General features: G+C 35.8%; 1 protein-coding gene across 1 annotated transcript; it reads left to right on the top strand.

Moving 5' to 3' along the window:
* Positions 1-1,384: 1,384 nt before the first annotated feature.
* LOC117125076 (protein transport protein Sec31A-like) lies at positions 1,385-18,272 on the top strand. Its single transcript, XM_033271454.1, has 21 exons — positions 1,385-1,602; positions 3,734-3,944; positions 4,500-4,656; positions 5,117-5,254; positions 5,396-5,536; positions 6,477-6,619; positions 6,871-7,150; positions 7,746-7,880; positions 8,327-8,551; positions 9,236-9,472; positions 10,285-10,429; positions 10,966-11,144; positions 11,334-11,460; positions 12,377-12,525; positions 12,999-13,166; positions 13,752-13,871; positions 14,391-14,852; positions 15,690-15,881; positions 16,509-16,631; positions 17,017-17,088; positions 17,494-18,272. Exons 2-21 carry the CDS (start codon positions 3,742-3,744, stop codon positions 17,671-17,673), a joined length of 3,576 nt encoding a protein of 1,191 aa, XP_033127345.1. The 5' UTR covers positions 1,385-1,602; positions 3,734-3,741; the 3' UTR covers positions 17,674-18,272.
* Positions 18,273-18,278: the final 6 nt, after the last annotated feature.

Genomic DNA, 18,278 nt, shown 5'->3' with positions numbered 1-18,278 from the left:
CTCTTATACACATCTTTTGTCCGACTTGTAGCTTGTACGACGAGCATTAAACTGGAAATATTTGTCCTAAACCTGTAATTCAAATTACAAACTGCAGTCAGTCGTGTGTTTCATTCTTGAATCCTGAGCTGCACTCTAGAAAGAGATCTAACAAGATCGAAAAATTGCTCTGCAGACTGGAAAACCGGTGTCGAAAACATGTTTATAGGCCTATGTTTATATTTTTTTTATTGTTTATATACACAACCAACCAATGAACCTCTTTTTTATTATTATAAATAGCGAACCTCTTTTTTTATATATTATTATTATTATGGAGCGAAACTCTTTGTTTTATTATGGATAGTGAACATCTTTTTTTTAAAATTATGAATAGCAATCCTGTTATTATGAATCGAATCTCATGATTAACGGTCCTATTTTTATATTATAACAGCGAACTCTTCTTGATTATGACTAGTGAACTCTTATTATGAATGGCGAACCTGTTTATAGCGAACCTTATAAATAATGAGCTTTATGAATAGTGGTCCTTATAAACAGGTTTGGGACCCAAATCAAGTTCGTCTAATGATTGTCTAATAAACAAATTGGAAATGGTGCAAAGAAGATTCACAGTATCTGATTACAACAGTGTCAAGTGGCCGCGCAATACTACAATATTAAGTGGCCAACTCTAAAACAACGCCGAGAAAAAACCAGGTTATTGTTATTTCAACGAGCCATAAATGATATTGCTATAAATATTCCGATGGTATGTCAAGAAACCGTCCAGAAAACAAAGAATTGTGAATTCACATAAATACACCCCAATTCAATGTCGCACACAAACTTATAGTTTCATGCCCAAAACAATAAATAATTGGAATAACCTTCCACCTGAGGTCATCCAGGCTAATGAAAAATCAATTTCAAATCAGCTCTAGATAGATTACCAAAATTAAACCAAATAAATAAACAAATAAAACTTCCTCAACTAATATGAAATAAACTTTTATAAACTTGAGCACACGTTGCACAGAAGCAGCAAAACACATTGGACGAAAGTGCTGAAGTTAAAAGCGATGTCCAATTAGCAATTCTGAGCCTATTCTGAAACAATGACCTCTTTATGACTCAGTATCGGACCTCTTATGTAAAAATAGCAAACCTTATGACTAGCGAGGGACTCTCTGTGGCTTCCCCTGAGTATTCTGGTCATTTGATGATGACACCACATCGATCAATCTACAGTATTTCAAGTTCCCAGTATCTGCATTAAATGCATTAAACATCAGACGTGTCCCCCTTGACGTGACAATGATGCAAATACATCATTGATGCACGTCATTGGGACACGTCGGTGTACACGCATCAACTAACAGCGAGTTCTTGGAGCCATTTTCTCTTTTATTGGTGGTGGCTAGGCTCATCGCAAAATTAAAGTATAGTAGACAGTGGCAGTACACAAGAGTTGACGCTTGCCACGTTGATTTATGAATATAAAAAGCCGGTAGTAAAAAGTGGTGAATGCAGGGCGTTTTAAAAATATCAATCTATATATTTAAAGATAGAAAGAATCTGAATCAATTTTGTTTATACCAAAGTGATATTTACTGTTAGGTGAGTTACATCACGTTGATTAAAAATATTATTATTTTCACTCGCTGGCTGTGTAATAAGCCCAGCCTAGCTACATACAGTAATAAGGCCTGGCCTAGCCTATAGGCCTATGTAGGTAGGAGAGGCATATTGATTGGTTGACCCCGGAAAGTATGGATTTTATTAGGCCATTTTTATCTGAGCAGCTTGGGTACCGCTTATGTAAGCCCCATGTCCTGCTTGAACTGCGTATTGTCTCAATATTTATTTTTGATTTATTATTAATGGAAAAATCTGGCATTTAATTGTTAGCCCAAGCCTATGCTAAGCCTAGAGTACAAACAAGGGCCTAGGCCTAGGCTAGATTATCAAACAACACCTGTCACCCACGATCCACCAAGGTTTGGAGGAATGCTGAGTTGGGAGTGAGACTCATCATCGTAAGCATTCACTCAAATCATGGCACAGACACATCAACCTACTTAGTCTATAAGACTAGCTGTTAAGCCTGGTTTCCTGTCGACGTAAAGTCAGAATTTCTAACATTTGTTTCGATTGGTGCGATTCTTTGTTACGACAAGTTGAACTAAAACAACATAGTCTTGATTGTGCTGGGTCACCACGGACATAATATCTCTGTAACGATTCTTATGACAAATTGAATTTTTCAACCCAGAATGGCAAATCCTGTCCTAATGTTGTTACATATCTGTTACGTCCAGTTGAATTTTTCTTTGCGATTGCCATACTGTATGTTAATATTCCTCACTTCCTGACTGGTTTCCTCATTAAAATAACCCAGTGAAATTCGAGGACTGTTTTGCCATTTTATTTAATACAATTAGCCAGTCCTGTAGTAAAGTATAGGGCCTACAAATCTTGATTTGCTAACTTTTTTGTTATCGTTTTTATTGTTTCAACTCGCAAAACATCAATTAGTGCCGTGTTTATTTTCATTTCGCTTATTTGAAAATTTATGTTTTGAACCAACAGAAAAATCATATCTCCATAGCCTACAGTACCGGTATAACACATTGAAAATGTGATTACTATAAATGTTAAAATTATGTTCAAGTTTGGGTTGTTACAGTTAATAATGAAGTACCTGTACATACAATGGGGTAAATAAAGGTGTTTATTGAAATTAGCAGAAAATATACCAACTTCTAATACTGTATTAAGTAGGCCTACCTATTTCATATTATATTTTTTATTAATTTATATTATATTATTTATTTTATTTATTATTTTATAATAATAATGAAAACTTTAAAGCGCCGGTATCCGTTTAAAGAAAACGCTCATGGCGCCCCTCCACAAGAAGTCAAAATTATGACCGACAAAAGAAACAATAAAGTTTAAGGACCAGAATCAATATAGTTTATGTTGCACTTTTTGTGTATTTTTATGCAACTGGAAACAAATTTTGTATTTGTCTTGTTCCAACGTTACAACAATAAATCTTGTATTTTGTACTATAAATTTAATTAATTAAATCTAATTGCAATCCTCATTCTCGACCCCACCCCCCACCCCCTGTTTAAGAAGTTTACAATAGTTGACCAAATAATTATAAATAATTAGCATACTTGTACAGTGTAAAGTGCACCCTCCAATCCAAGACCCCTCCAATTCGAGACTACATTTCAAACAACCAAATAACAATCATCAATCTGTTAACACTAAGCTAGCATTTTATGTGGAGTCCGAACTCGGAGACCACCCCAGATTTCATATCCCCAAGTGGGTCTCGAATTTGAGGGTGAACTGTATAATAGACTTGAGCAGAATTATTCATAAACATTAAACTTTCTGTAGGCTAGGTCTATGTTTATTCTTTATAGTGCAAGGACAATGCAGACTTTTCAACAGATTTTAAAGTCCTTCCATAGCCAAATGTTGTCTGTAGGAGAGTGTCTAAACTACTTATTATTTACGAAGATTATGTATATAAAGCTTTGCCCACACTGTCAAATTTTATGTGACAAATAACTGATATGCCCATATTTGGGTGTACAGTAAATATGACATTATCATGTGTCATACCAATATATGGACACATCGCACACGTGACAAATTTGTCGCATAAAATTAGACAGTGTGAACAGGACTTTAATGAATGTAATTGAATTTCTTTGTTCCATTATTATAGACAGCGTTATGAAGGTGAAAGAGATAGACCTAACGGCCAATGTGGCCTGGAGCCCTTCTTCCCAGTATCCCATCTACCTGGCTACAGGGACAGCGGCACAGCAGCTTGATGCTACCTTTAGTACCAGCGCAGCCTTGGAGATATACTCATTGAGCTTGAATAAGCCAGGTCTCGCTATGGAAAGGAAGGCTAGCTTGAGTACATCTATGAGGTAAAGTACTATAACTGAATGTCTAATACCAGTGTGCTGTCTTGTAATCTTCATGTTTCAGCCCCTAAGTTATTATGACCTGACCTACTTTCATTAATTTGAGAATCTGAATATATACTGTGTGGATGTGGATACCATAAAGTTAGTCTTTAAGTAGAGGGAGAAGAGAAGTTACTGTATAGTGCAAAAAGGTTAACAAAAGGTGCAAAAATGTAACCAAAAGAGGCTATGTGTGGTCTATTTGACTCTAATATAAATTGTTGCATTGAGGCAACCCTTAAACCAATAGTTAAGTTTTATTTACACGACTGCAGGTCCTGTACTATTAAAGCAGATTATACATTAGTCTTAAGACCACATTAAATAAAGCCGGACAATAACTGCGCCCTATGGTCTTGGCTGACATGATTTTTTAATGGAGATGCGTCTCAGATTGTTTTTTATAATGATCCAGATTCATAGTGCCACCTACAATCAGCAGATGGCATCACGTCCAGCGCTTATAATGCAATGAGTGCAAAGGCTTTAGTCTTTAATTTTACTCTCTCCTTGCAGGTTCCATAAGATAATGTGGGGTAGTCATGGAATAAACCCTGAAAACCCAGACACAAGTGGCCTGATAATTGGAGGCACAGACAATGGACGTATATTCCTGTATGATGCACAGAAAGTTCTTAATGAACAAGATTCTTTAGTTGAAATGATTGAAAAGGTTGGTATAGGTCAGTTTAATTACTGGGGAAAAAAAATTGTGGTGCTGCCTAATAACCACAACTTCATCTCTCTATGGGATATCCTCAGTCATACAGCTCCCCAAGTCAAATACATTTGGCAAAATGACATTAGGACATTTCCCACTTTACTTTACATGCCAAGTACTGCCTTGTCTAGAGAACCAAGCAATGTGACAGGCTTCGGCTCGAAACCATATACCCTCCATTTACCCTTCCCTTTCACCGTTTAAATTTAAGCTTTTAAGGAGTTTGTGGCAGATATTGACACACCAACTAATACCTCAGGTGTTTACCACCACTCCAACATGATGCAATGTACCTGTTGTGTTGGAGTAGATTCATCCAAGTCCAGAATTAAAATCTAAATCTTCACCATCCTTCATCCGTGAAACCTTTGAAAACTAAAATATATTTACATATGTACATTGTATTTTGTAGCATACAGGTACTGTACGTGCCCTTGACGTCAATCCATTTCAAGCTAACCTCTTAGCTTCTGGAGCGAGTGATTCCGAGATATTTGTTTGGGATCTCAACAATACAGCATCACCAATGTCACCAGGTGCAAAATCTCAGGTAAACATTCAATATAAAACATTTCTTAATTGTTGATCATTTTGTAAAAGTGAAAAAAAAAAACCAAAAAAAAACGTACAGTTTGTTTATGAATTATTTGATTCTATTCATAAAATTGATATTTTTTTATTTTGTTGTTAGCCTCCAGATGATATAAGTTGCTTGGCATGGAACAGGCAAGTGCAACATATATTGGCTTCCACTTGCCCAGGTGGACGTTGTGTTGTATGGGACTTGCGTAAAAACGAACCGATTATAAAAGTGACTGACCATAGCTCAAGGGTAAGGACAGACTATATAGTAATAAATCCTAAAGCTCTCTCCAGACCATCAAATTCTCTTTGACAATAAACTGTTGTATGCCCATATATAGTCATGTGACCATATTTAGGTATGTAACACACTTGTGAGGTCTTACCATGAAATGAGACACATCGTTGGTGAAATCATATTCAGATATTCACCAAAAGAGGTCAAAGGCAAAATGTTTACAAAATTTAGATTTTAATGTTTTTGAGTAACTTGCTAGTTAAATTTTATGATTGTATACTTCTTAAGTGATTTTTCTAACTAAAACAGTGTTCTCTGCACATACTCTGTAATTCCAGTCCTATCATTTGTACAGATTGGTTTATCTTTGAGGATGATTTTCTCAAAATGTGGTTCTCATACACCTGAAATTTAAATGATTACATCTCTGGATCTACTTATCAAAGACCAAATTAAATCTCATAATGTGATCTACCCAAATATAATATAAACTTAGTTTTTGAATTTCTAACCATAAGACTCATTTTGTGGTGAGATTTTTTGTCAAATACAATTTGATAGACTGAATAAGTCTTCAGCTAGGAAAATAATTACAGAAGAGCATGATTATCAACATGCATCTGAAATCAGAAGAGCTGTTCTAATGTCAGACATAGTTGATGTCCAGTGATCAAGGCAATGTGTGAAAGTCTACAGTAGAAATCATAAAGGGGAGGGGAGAAATAGAGAATAGATTTCCGAAGTTCTAGAATGATTATAAAATAATTGAAAATTATCTGGAGAACAAAGTCAATTTAATGATGGTAAATACAGATTAGGATATTTTAGGGAATATTATTAGTGTAAAGATTGTTTCATATATTAATTAGGGTAGGTTATTGAAGCAGATTAATGGAACCATCTACAATTTTTTTTATTGATATTTATTTAAAAATTTGTGTTTTCTTGGCAGATGCATTGTAAAGTAGTTGCTTGGCACCCAGAAGTTGCCACACAGATGGCGTTAGCATCAGAAGATGACCACTCTCCAGTCATACAAATGTGGGATCTGAGGTTTGCCACCTCTCCTCTGAAGGTCCTGGAAAGCCATCAAAGGTTAGTAGAAAATTCTTTTATTCTCCTGCTACTGAGAAATGTGTAAGCTCAAAGCACAAATGCTGGTTATTTCTTTATCGCCATGCGTCCACAGTGTCTATATTTCATGTGTTGACCTTAGATTTACGCAAAGTTGGGAATGAGTTCTCTACTTCTTTATATGAAATTCTATGGTTTATACCCACAAACACAAGCATAATAATAATAATAATATGCAGTAAAAGTGAAAATTACTAATTTTTTTTTTTCAGGGGAATACTCTCGATTGCTTGGTGCCCACAGGACTCTGACCTTCTTCTAAGTTGTGGCAAGGACAACCGCATCCTGTGTTGGAATCCAAACAGTGCGGTAGCAGGAGGAGAAGTGACCTATGAACTGCCGACTAGTAGCCAATGGTGTTTTGATGTTCAGTGGTGTCCACGTAACCCGGGTTTGATCTCAACGGCGTCATTTGACGGGCATGTCAGTGTGCACTCCCTGATGGGCGGTACCTACCCAGATGATCAGCGGCAACAGCAACAGCAGCATAATGTAAATATTGTTTTATTTCAGAAGTTTATTTTGTCTTTAGCAGTTACCTTATGAAATGGTACACAGTGAGATTTTCCGACAGTCAAAATGTAAAGTGACTAATGTTAACGTAGTTGTAGAGCTAAATGTATTTTAGATGTGTATGCTATTTTTGAAGAGGTTTATAAGTCAGTGATTCCATATCAGAATCCAGAATTCTTGAAGTGGGGGTGTTGATGACTTTATAATAATGCAGTTGTTAAAAATAGCATTATAATTATCATGTAGGTCTGGTAGCCAAATTACATCATACCTATCCTATGTTCAGAGACTATTAGATGATACTGAAGGCATGCTACAGCCAGATAGAATTGTCAGTCTTGCCATGGATTGTGGTGTTTGGAAAAATCCTGTGGTCGCCTGTTTCACAGCTGAATGGATGATGATAGTTATTTTAAATAAACACTTCAACGTTTTAAATTTGCATGTTAAAGGTTTTCCCAGATTTAATGACTTGTAAAGTAGGCCTACATTTCTGTATGTGTATTTAATACACATTTCATATCAATATTGGGTATGACACAATCAATAAGTATGATTTTTTTTTTCTTGTTAGGTTGCCTCCTCGTTCCCTGGAATGGATAACTATGGTCAAGTTGCAGGCCAGCAGTCTCAACAAGTACCGACGGAAGCGGTCATCCTCAAGAAGCCACCCAAGTGGTTGAGAAGACCTGTAGGAGCCAACTTTGCTGTAAGTAACAATTAATGCTCACTAATCATGGTTTGGTAGGTGATACATCCACATCCATGGTTAAATTCTGCTATATCTTAGGTGTGGTGCTCAGTGCAAGGTCCATGCCAAAACCAGTGTTAGTTACAAAAATATGAAAATTTACTTTTTAACCTGTATTAATATTCTCCATATTTCGAATGATTGGTCAGTTACTGGAATCGACTTACTATTGCAAAAGTTATGAGTAAAAGTATTACAGCTTCTCTGTACTAAAGCATACAATACTGCTACATTCTTATGCTAATTACTCAGTTTAATCAATACTCAGATTTTTTGGATGAACAATACAAATTTTAATTGTAAAGGTTTTTCATGATTTTTGAGTTTGCATATTTAATATCTATCAGTGCATCATAGCTCAACGGTTAATTAACCTTTATGTAATTATGGGTTTTTTTTCACAGTTTGGGGGTAAGCTAGTCTCGTTTGAACATGTAAAATCACAACAACCTCATCAATCGGTGTCTAAGCAGGTGTCCATTAGTCAGGTGATCACAGAAACTGATTTCATCAATCGATCTAAGCATTTGGAGAGTGCCATAAATGATGGTGGCTTTGTTGAATTCTGCAGCTCGAAAATAGCTAAGTCTGACGATGACATTGAGAAGCAAATGTGGAATTTCCTAAAGGTATGGATCTCAAGCTTCTACTCAATATGTTTGTTTATATATGCATTTTATGAAAATTGGTAGTATGTACTAGTTACCCTACGTATAACATTTCCTTAGGTACTATATTTTGTTATAATTTTATTTGCTTTATAGGAATCTTTAGAAAGCTAAATTCAATTTTAATTGATATGGATCTAACATAAAAAAAAAAAAAATCATTATTGGTATTTACCATTATTAATTATTTTTGGATCTTTTTTTGAAATTTTTAATACACCATAAGAGGTAATCCAATTTTTTCATTTACAGTCAGTGAATTTACATAGAGTGGGTCCGAAGGGGAGACTTAAGCAGATAGAGCGTCGGGAAAAAATTTATTACGGTTGCACCTGTCGGTGGCTGGAAATGGCACTCTCAGATTTTGAATATAATTATTTTTATACTTTTGAGAAATCTAGAGGACCCAGCCCGGCATACCGACTCCTCCCTCAATCTGCCTATGACAGTGTACACATGATCTAAAAAGACAACAATCACCATTTTATTACACACTCTTTTGGGAGAGGGGAGTCTCAGAAGGGAGTAGGCCTATATTTTGTACTTTCTTGAAAATGATGAAAAAATGGATGACAGCTAAGAGGAACACATCTTTGCATTTATTCACTTATTTATCCTGTTGCTTTATTTTTTTTCATATCCCAGGTTAATTTTGAAAAAGAACCACGGAATCATTTCATTTCCTTACTTGGCCATGACTCGCATGAATTGACCAAGAAAGTTGCCCTGGCAACTGGAGCTAAAATTGGCCTGCAAAATGGTAATGATCAAGGTGTAAATTTAGAAGAGCTAGCAGCAAGGATGGAAAACATCAACACAGATGAAGATGGTAGTGACATCAACCTTGGAAGTGGTACCCTGTCGCCAAGCGTTGGATCCAAGGTTAGTTAAAAATGCATGTTTGTTTTATACAGTAAAACTTATTATATACGCTTAAGTGATGTCATTTGACTCTGAAGATTTGAATAAAGATGGTTGAATTGCTGGTGTACAGCACAATGTCTGTCAGACTTTTCTGCACAGACAAATATCAAATGTTTACTTTAGAGGTCAGTCTAGAGTAGTTTAAGATATAATAAAAAAACTTTAATTATAGTAATTGTAAATACTCCACAAACTGTTACGGCACTTTCCAGAAGGAAAAAAATAGAGCTACTGGGCCAAAGCCTTCCATTATGAAGTTGGCCTGTAAGAAAAAGAAGAAAACTAACTGTAGCACCAAATGTACTGTATAAGAATGCTCACACTATGTTTTTCATCATAAAAAGAATAAAGTTACTTGAACTTGGAATTAGTTTGTGGTAGAGTGTGGATTATTTTTGTGTTGCTTGGTATATTTTCATGTTTCATTCATTTACTTAGGGTTTTTTATGTAGCAGAGGTTATTATTTTGGCCCTCAATCCGCATTTGGTACTAAATGTTTAAATGTACCGTTTCCTTTTGGTATACAATAGAACACCTCCGTTGGGACACCCCCATTAAGGGGACACATTTTTGGCCGCAAAGCGAATAAAAGTATATCTTTTAACACTAGCCAACTTCTATTCAGGGACACCCCAGTTATGGTTACACTTTTTTGGCCGTGAAGGTGTCCCCTTAATAGGGGTTCTACTGTCCGTGAAACATAGATTATCTTACATTGTATTTCAACCTGGTTTCAGTAGTTATTTTCATTATTGACTATTTTCTTCAGACACCAAGTGATGGTGTTGGCGATGGTGATGGAGCTGCTGCATTTGATGCCATCGCTGCTGGAGGGACAGTGGAAGTGGAGAATAGGACTGATGGAAAGCAAGACATTAGGCCCGACTCCCCATATAGCATTTGCAAAGATGAAGGTAAGATGCTACATAAGAAGTAGTTCGAGTGACTACGTAGCTAGTGTGTATGATCTAGCTTACGTAGTGTGGTAGAAGGATTCGCAGGTAGGATGGATACCTGACATGGGCCGCTTCGTAAGTGCTCCTTCTGTGGCCGGACAGGGGACTAGAGATGGACCAGTACACCGGGGTAACCCCCTACACTTCTCGAAGGATGTACTGGGTTCTTTAAAGTGCACACGAGCCAATATTGTACACTGGGCCTACGGTTTAATGACGTTATCCGAGAAGACTTGTTCCACCACCGGAACCATAGGCGAGCGTGCCGTTCGAACCAGCGCCGATATTATGACTGTATGTCACGGTTCCCCTGTCTTAACCTCTCGGCCAATCCACTCGCCAAGAAGTAGTTAATTTTAGTTGCTTCCCAGTCCCAGGGTTTTTGTTTAAAATCCTGGTCATTTAATTTTAGTATTCGTTTGGCCATTAATATTAACAAAGAAACAAGTACCAGGACCAACCAAAGTAAACTTAAAGATAATATATTCTTTCAGATACAAATGGTCTCCTCAGCAAAGCGCTGCTTACGGGTAATTTTGAAGCTGCTGTGGAGATGTGTCTCCATGACGATCGGTTAGCAGATGCAATCATCCTCGCAATAGCAGGTGGACCTGAACTTCTCGCAAGAACTCAACGCAAATATTTCAAGAAAAATAAGAGTGACATTTCAAGAGTGAGTTTGTTCTCTAAATGTTGCTGATTAAATATATTTTAATTTAACTTTTCCATAGTGTGAGTGGTTTTGTATGCTGAGGGGTATTTTTGATAATATATTTTAGAAATAGTCACAGTTATATATTTGTGACTCTGAAATTATTAATTAGCATTCATGAAATAACTTTTGTTTGATGTGTATCTGCAGTTGATATCATCAATTGTCACCAGGGATCTCAGTGACATGGTGAAATGCTGTGAACTAAGTAACTGGAAGGAAGTACTAACTGCTCTACTCACATACGCTACAGCAGAAGAATTCCCAACCTTGTGCAGTAAGTTATTTCTGATGTTGATAATAATGGTGATGGTAGTTATGGTGGTGGTTGTGGTTGTAGTAGTAATGATAATGTTCACTAAGCAATAAGATAAAATGAAGGACATACATTGTACCTCATTCACATAAACAGTTAGGTAGTTTATCTTCGGTATATGTTTTAATTTCATTTTCTAAATGTATATTGTATTTTTATACGTTCCATTGTAAGTCTGTAAATATTGTGCCAATTCAGTGCTACTACCACTGCGAACATGACCTCAAATAAATGAATCTTAATCATTAGTCATCATTTACCTCTGCTAATTTTGCTATCCCGCAACATTCATTAAGATCGTCTTTGAAAGGTTTTTCGCACACAACCTGAAGACCATTCTTGTGTATGCTATTTCCATATGTACCTAGAGGGCCACCAAAATTATCGCATAATGGCAATTCATTCATAGAGCATGAAACAGACTTGAACAGACCCATGAAATTCCTTCAATATCATGACTGAGAAGATGAATTTTATGGATGTCAAGAAGAAAAAAATTTTAAAAAATTGGAATGGAAGTAAAGGAAGCCTAGTTATGTCGTTAGCGGATTACATATGCCCTAACGCCATACCATTATTAGCATAGGAGGCTAGGATTATAAGCCTAGATAGGGCAAGGCAAAAGAGCATATTTATGTAGATCACTTAGCTTGTATATGCCTGCATGGTCAAAAGAAATTATTATATCAGTATTTCTATAGCTCCATTATAATGTCAGGTATTTTATTTTATTTTTAGGTAATCAGATAAATTGTAGGCCCTACCCAGGCCTACATAACTGACCTCCAGTTTGATATATATTCATATTTTCCTACAATAGAATCTCCACACGTTATTTCTATAACAACCTGACTTAATACTTATGTAATGTTTGTAGATTCATTGGGGTCAAGACTTGAGACGGAGGGTGATGAGGAACTAGTAGCCAGTGCTTGTCTGTGCTATATATGTGCAGGCAACGTAGAGAAGCTTGTAACCTGCTGGTGTAAGGTAACCCCTAATGGGAACTCTGCACTTGGGCTGCAGGTAATCATTTTACCAATTGTTTTAATTCATTTGTTTTATGAAATATATTAAATTTTTTAAATTATAGAAATTTGCTCGTATCGAATGAAGCATGGAAAAATGAATCAAGGATAATTACAGAAACGTTAACATTATTCATGGTTTGATAATAATTGTGTATTTAAGCTATAACTAAATTATTAAATTTTATGTCTTAGACATCTTATTTGCCCATATATGAGAATAATAATGTTATATCCATAAGAGATGTAATCAAAAGAAAGATGAATTTTACAACAATATGTATTTATCGCTCATGTATTTCCATGTATGATTTTGCTGTTAAACTTTTACATATGAAAGACTATCATTTTTAAGTTTTAATAATAGAATCCAAAACATATTAAATCATACTCATTCACATTTGTTTTTTTTCCATACTTTATCAAATTGACATAATCTTCAAATAATGTTATAATTTTTTAACATTTCAGGATCTAGTAGAGAAAGTAATGATATTACGAGAGGCAGTTGCTCAGAAGCAGGGGTATGTTGATAGTGGGGGTAGTGTTATTGCACAGAAGCTGAGTAGCTATGCTCAACTTCTAGCATCCCAAGGAAGTTTGACAACCGCAATTAATTACCTACGGGACTCGAATGAGGTATGTCTTTTTGTTGTGTCTGTCGTCGTTGCTGCTTGTTATATTTATTGTTATTAATAATAATAATAATATAAGAATTATTATAAAGTAATTTATATTGTGGCACATGCCAAGGAGACAAGCCATTAGTAATGATGTTATTTTTATCCCTGGTCATGGATCTCATAATCAAACCAGCACAAAGTGTAACCTCCTCCACTCCCTGAGGAGTATTCTTAGCTTGCAATTTAATGCCTATACAGACTAAGGGGACTAGACTCACTGCCACATCATCCAGCGTGGTACCCATTTATTCTCCCGACTGGACAGAGACAAACATAGGTTAATTCTCTTACCCAAAGACACAAGCGAAATTCACAGTAAAAGCTTCAAACCTCTGATCTCAAAGTTTATTTTTATTGTTAATATTTTATTGTTATTGTTGTTATTGTTATATTTCAGTGAATAGCCACATAATGAAGCTTAGTTTGTGGAGTTTTTATTAGTGTTTGAACTTGCACAGGGACTGGAAGAGTTTGTTGTCAGTACTGGTATCATCATGTGAGACTTAGCTAAATGAAAATTTAAAACTTTTTCTCTCCTTAGCCTGTTGTTGCCAATTTACTGGAAAGATTATACAAAGCCCAGGGACAGGCACCTTCAAGCTACCAGCAGCAGAATAGAGCTCAAGTTAAACCCACTGTCAGCCAAGTATCTCAAAGCCAGGTAAGCTTGCCAAATTCTAATCTGCTACTTTGTTTCAATTTACATATTCAAACCTATATATGTAACAAAGTTTATTATTTAAAGATGAATAATTGTCAGGTCTGAAACTATCAATTTTGGTATTTTTACTGTATTATGTCCATTAGCTATCAATCGTCAAACAAAATTGTAACCACATTTGAAAATTACATGTTGCATTTAAGTTATTTTCTTAAAAAATATGCTATATTTTTCGACTGGTTTCTATATGTTTTTTGTAACTGTTTACTGTGTTCATTCATGCATAAACTCTGCAACAGGTGCGTGCATGCTGGATTTTAAAGATGTTTTTCTCATTATATGAATACTAATATGTTAAGTTCAATTGCTCCTAATGGATTGGAAAAAATATATAATTACCATGTATGTAACTTGCTTATAAATGCAAAAATTAAATTATTTATTAAATAAAATACCCAAAACTGAATATTAATTATGATTTTCTTTATTTTTTTTTTTGTTTTCTTGCTTTTTTTTCAGGGATTGAACTCTTTTAAGACAACCACCACTTCCAGTAGATTATACTACAATAGCCAAGTAAGCTCACAGGCCCAACAAAACAACACATACTACACTCAAACTTCCCCGGCAACTCAGAAACCCACCAATATATATTCTAAGCAAGGACTTAATCATCCTGCTTACCCCAAGCCGCAGATGCCAGGTTCCTCAGCTCAGCCGATTTATTATCAACCCTCAGCAACCATTTCACAACCAACATATCCAAATGCAACCCCAACAAGTTTTTACAATCCAACTAGTTACAACCAACAACCAGCACCAATCACTCAAGTACAGAATAAGGCTCCTTCGCAGCCACATCAACCAACTCCGCTCCAGCCCACCCAAATGGTATCGCAGCAGCCTATATCTTCATTAACTCAGTCTAGACCAAAGCAGGAACAAGGAGCTTGGAATGACCCACCACCAGTCAAACAAAAGGTAATTTGACATGTATATAATACAATACATGCTGTTAATTATATAAATGTAATATATAAGTATTGTATAATGATATACAGTACATCTTTCAATTCGATACCCCTCTAATTTAAAACCACTTTTTCAAAGAAACATAATAGAATCTATAGGCTTAACCATCTAATTGGAGACCAAAGCACTAGATCACCCCACAGTCTCAGGTCCCGAAAGTGGATTTTATTAAGAGGGCAACCTATATGTCTAGAGATAAACTCCAGTTTTCTTGCTTGCTGTGTAGTAATGTTATAGAGTACAACGTAAGTGCCGTCAAAACACCAGGTGGCCCCTTTGTTGTCAACCAGACGTTGATTAATTAAATTGAATAATTAAAAATTAAGATACAACATCATAATAATGACGTTAGAAATTGGGATCAGTGGTTTGTCAGTGGAGACAATGAAGCCGGTTGACTACATTTTGGGTTGCTGATAGTAATGGAACAGTATCACGTGGCATTGCGATGTAGCCACGTAGTACTCTATACAGTATAAAATATAAATTGTAAATGATAAATAGTAGTTGGCACAACTTGGATTCAAGCTTGGGATCCAGTCTGGCACCAGGATCCAGTCGTCGTTTCTTTCAGCATTGTTGTTTTTCATTATTTTGAGCTTTCTATGTATTAACCTCAAGAAAAACATGTTCTTGCAAATATTTTACGTAAATATTATGAAACCAGATGATTTTATCTATCTTGATGTTAATGGTAAAATCTTAAAATGTCTCATCATCAAATGTATCATGTAATAAATGTACCTTTTTATACAATGATCGTTACTATTTTTTATTTTTTATCAGGAAAAGCCTACATATGTAGCCCCAGTACCAATCACAGCGCCAATCATTGGTGGTGCTGAGTCTGCTGCACATCCTGGGATGAATCAAGGAGCGCCAGGTGGTCCAACAGGTTATGGGCAGCCACAAGGCTACAATGCACAGATGTACAACCCTCAACAAGCTAAGGAAGTACAAGCAACTGAGATTGCTCAGGTATGATGGTTTGGTTTGAGTGCTCACTAACAACTGGTGTTCATTACGACTTTACTTACTACCTGTGGTCTATAAAGCCAGACATACACTGCGTTGTATGACGAATCCAACTTCACTACATGTGAGCGCTAGACTACGCTGCGTTTTCTGTTGATTGGTGGTGACAGTCTGAAGGAATCGTCGGTAAAAAATGCTCTTCATGGGGTTGGGTTCACTATAGATCGCATAGGGTGCAGTAAGTGGCCCGGCTTTACTCTAAAAAACCAAGACAGAACACAAGTCTTTTGGATATTCTTGCACCACTTGACAGGTGAAAGAAACCTTGCAATATGAACAAACATAAAACATATGCAACATTTCTTTTTCCATGGGAGTATTCATAAGTGTGTAGCTAATTTAGAACCTGACAAATTTATTGAAAATGCAATGGCATTAATTAATCTGTAGTTTGACAACTGATCATCGTGTAAGATGTCATATAGCAAAATAAGAGGCATTTCTATTATTTTGTAGGGGTGTTCTTCTTTAGCAAAAATTTGTTAAACCAAATATAGCTCCATTAAAGAGTAACATCACCTTTGATTTGTGTAATATAAAAAAACGATGTTGATTTTCTTCTTGATACAGAAAGCAGAGCCCGTAGAGAAGAAGGAAGCACCCAGAGCACCGATTCCAGCTGAACATCAAGTGTTAAATCAAACATTTGAAAGCTTAAAAAATCGGTGCATCAATGCAGTGGGATTGAACCCCGTAAGTTCATGCTTAATTTTAGGAAATATGATGTGATTAATATCCAGCATACTTCAAATGCTAATATTTTGCTATTTATTATTTATTATTGTAGTTTATGGTTTATTCCCAGTGATAAAAAATGGTTTAATAATCATACCCATCAGTGGCACATTCAAGGGCTGACTAACTGGCTAGTTTTTTTTTATATTTTAATTATAAAGTTGTATACAAAATTGAGAAAAAAAGTAAAATTACCTTCAAATTAAAGTCTGAGAATGCCATTTCTGGCCATCTAGAGGTGCCATAATCATTCTGAGGCTCAAGTGATACCAATGCTCAATCCTTTGCTATAAATTGTATGTCAGTAATAAGTTTGAAAACACCTTGTTTTTTTTTTCCACAGCAAATTAAGAGGAAGCTAGATGATGTAACCAAAAAACTGAATGCTTTATATGATAAATTATGTGAAAATGCAGTAAGTAGTCACTCTTTTTTGCCCATTTGTATTGAACTTAACGCAGTATTTTTCTAGATTTGTTTACTTTTAATCTCACACACAATGAATCAAAGGTTCAAAGGTATTGTCACACTATGGCCATCTACTATTGGCAGACACTGGCAGATTCCATGGGTGTAGGCTGGGGTATGGGGTGCAGAAGCACTAAATGTGGTAAAATACTAATAAGTTTTCAGATTTGGTTCCGCATTCTCAATTTTGCACACTCCATGTCATTTTGCATCTTCCCCAAAATCAGACCAAAACCAGCCTATGCCTCTTGATATTTCTATCAACAAGAATTTAAATGTTTATTGGTATAAATCCACAGCTTACACTCATAAGATAAACTCATTAAATTTACTGAATATGTTTCTTTTCCAGCTGTCCCCCAACATATTGCAGGGATTGCATCAGATTGCCCATTTTATAGGAGCCATGGATTATCAGAATGGTTTAGAAGTGTACAAACAGTTGGTCTCCAGTGGAAATTTCTCCGAGATTAGTACATTTATGCCGGGCCTCAAAGTACTCATGCAAGTTGCTACCCAACTCCATGTTTAATGTCCTGCATTCTTAGCATCTCCTAAAGTATTAATTCAAAATCCTACTAAACATATTAAGATCGTTAATGCTATATTTTTATCATTAAACTTTATAAGTGGCTGTTTGGTGGTACTAGAGAAGGTGTGTTATGAATGTTTTCTAAAGCCCTGTCCTATGAAATTTTATTTGACAAAACATAACATGCCTAAATATGGTAATGATGGCATCACATCATGACCACATATAGGCACATCATGACTATATATGGGCATACAGTTAGGTAATGTGGACAGGCCTTAAGGCCACATTAAGCTGTAGTTTGACACAGCAATATTGCGATCAGATTGTCTTAATAGTGTATGCTTGTTTCAAAGCTCCTCGATGTGAGAAATGTGTGTAAATCACCCATATACCGTAAAACCTTGAATAGCTTAATCTTGAGAACAAGACCATCTCGAATGTCCAACCGGGCGGGTGGCTAAAAATGGGGCTGATCAAGACAACACTACCCTAGGGGGCCGGGGAACCCCCACGAAATTTTTGTTTTCTAGATGTTCGAAAATAACCTCAGGAGAGCAATTTTTTCTTTTTCTTTCTTTTTTCCTTTCCAAAAGGGTGGGGGG

Source organism: Anneissia japonica, unplaced genomic scaffold, assembly GCF_011630105.1.
Source record: "Anneissia japonica isolate Jap-2015-1 unplaced genomic scaffold, ASM1163010v1 scaffold9_len2422644_cov172, whole genome shotgun sequence".
Lineage (NCBI taxonomy): Eukaryota > Metazoa > Echinodermata > Crinoidea > Comatulida > Comatulidae > Anneissia > Anneissia japonica.
This window is presented reverse-complemented; position numbering and strand designations above follow the sequence as displayed.

Excerpts from the sequence above, each read along its gene's own strand:
- LOC117125076 (XM_033271454.1), top strand. The coding sequence starts at position 3,742 with ATGAAGGTGAAAGAGATAGACCTAACGGCCAATGTGGCCTGGAGCCCT. Across the intron at positions 11,461-12,376 it reads AGAATTCCCAACCTTGTGCA|ATTCATTGGGGTCAAGACTT; the intron begins GTAAGTTATTTC and ends TAATGTTTGTAG. Across the intron at positions 13,167-13,751 it reads ACCTACGGGACTCGAATGAG|CCTGTTGTTGCCAATTTACT; the intron begins GTATGTCTTTTT and ends TTCTCTCCTTAG.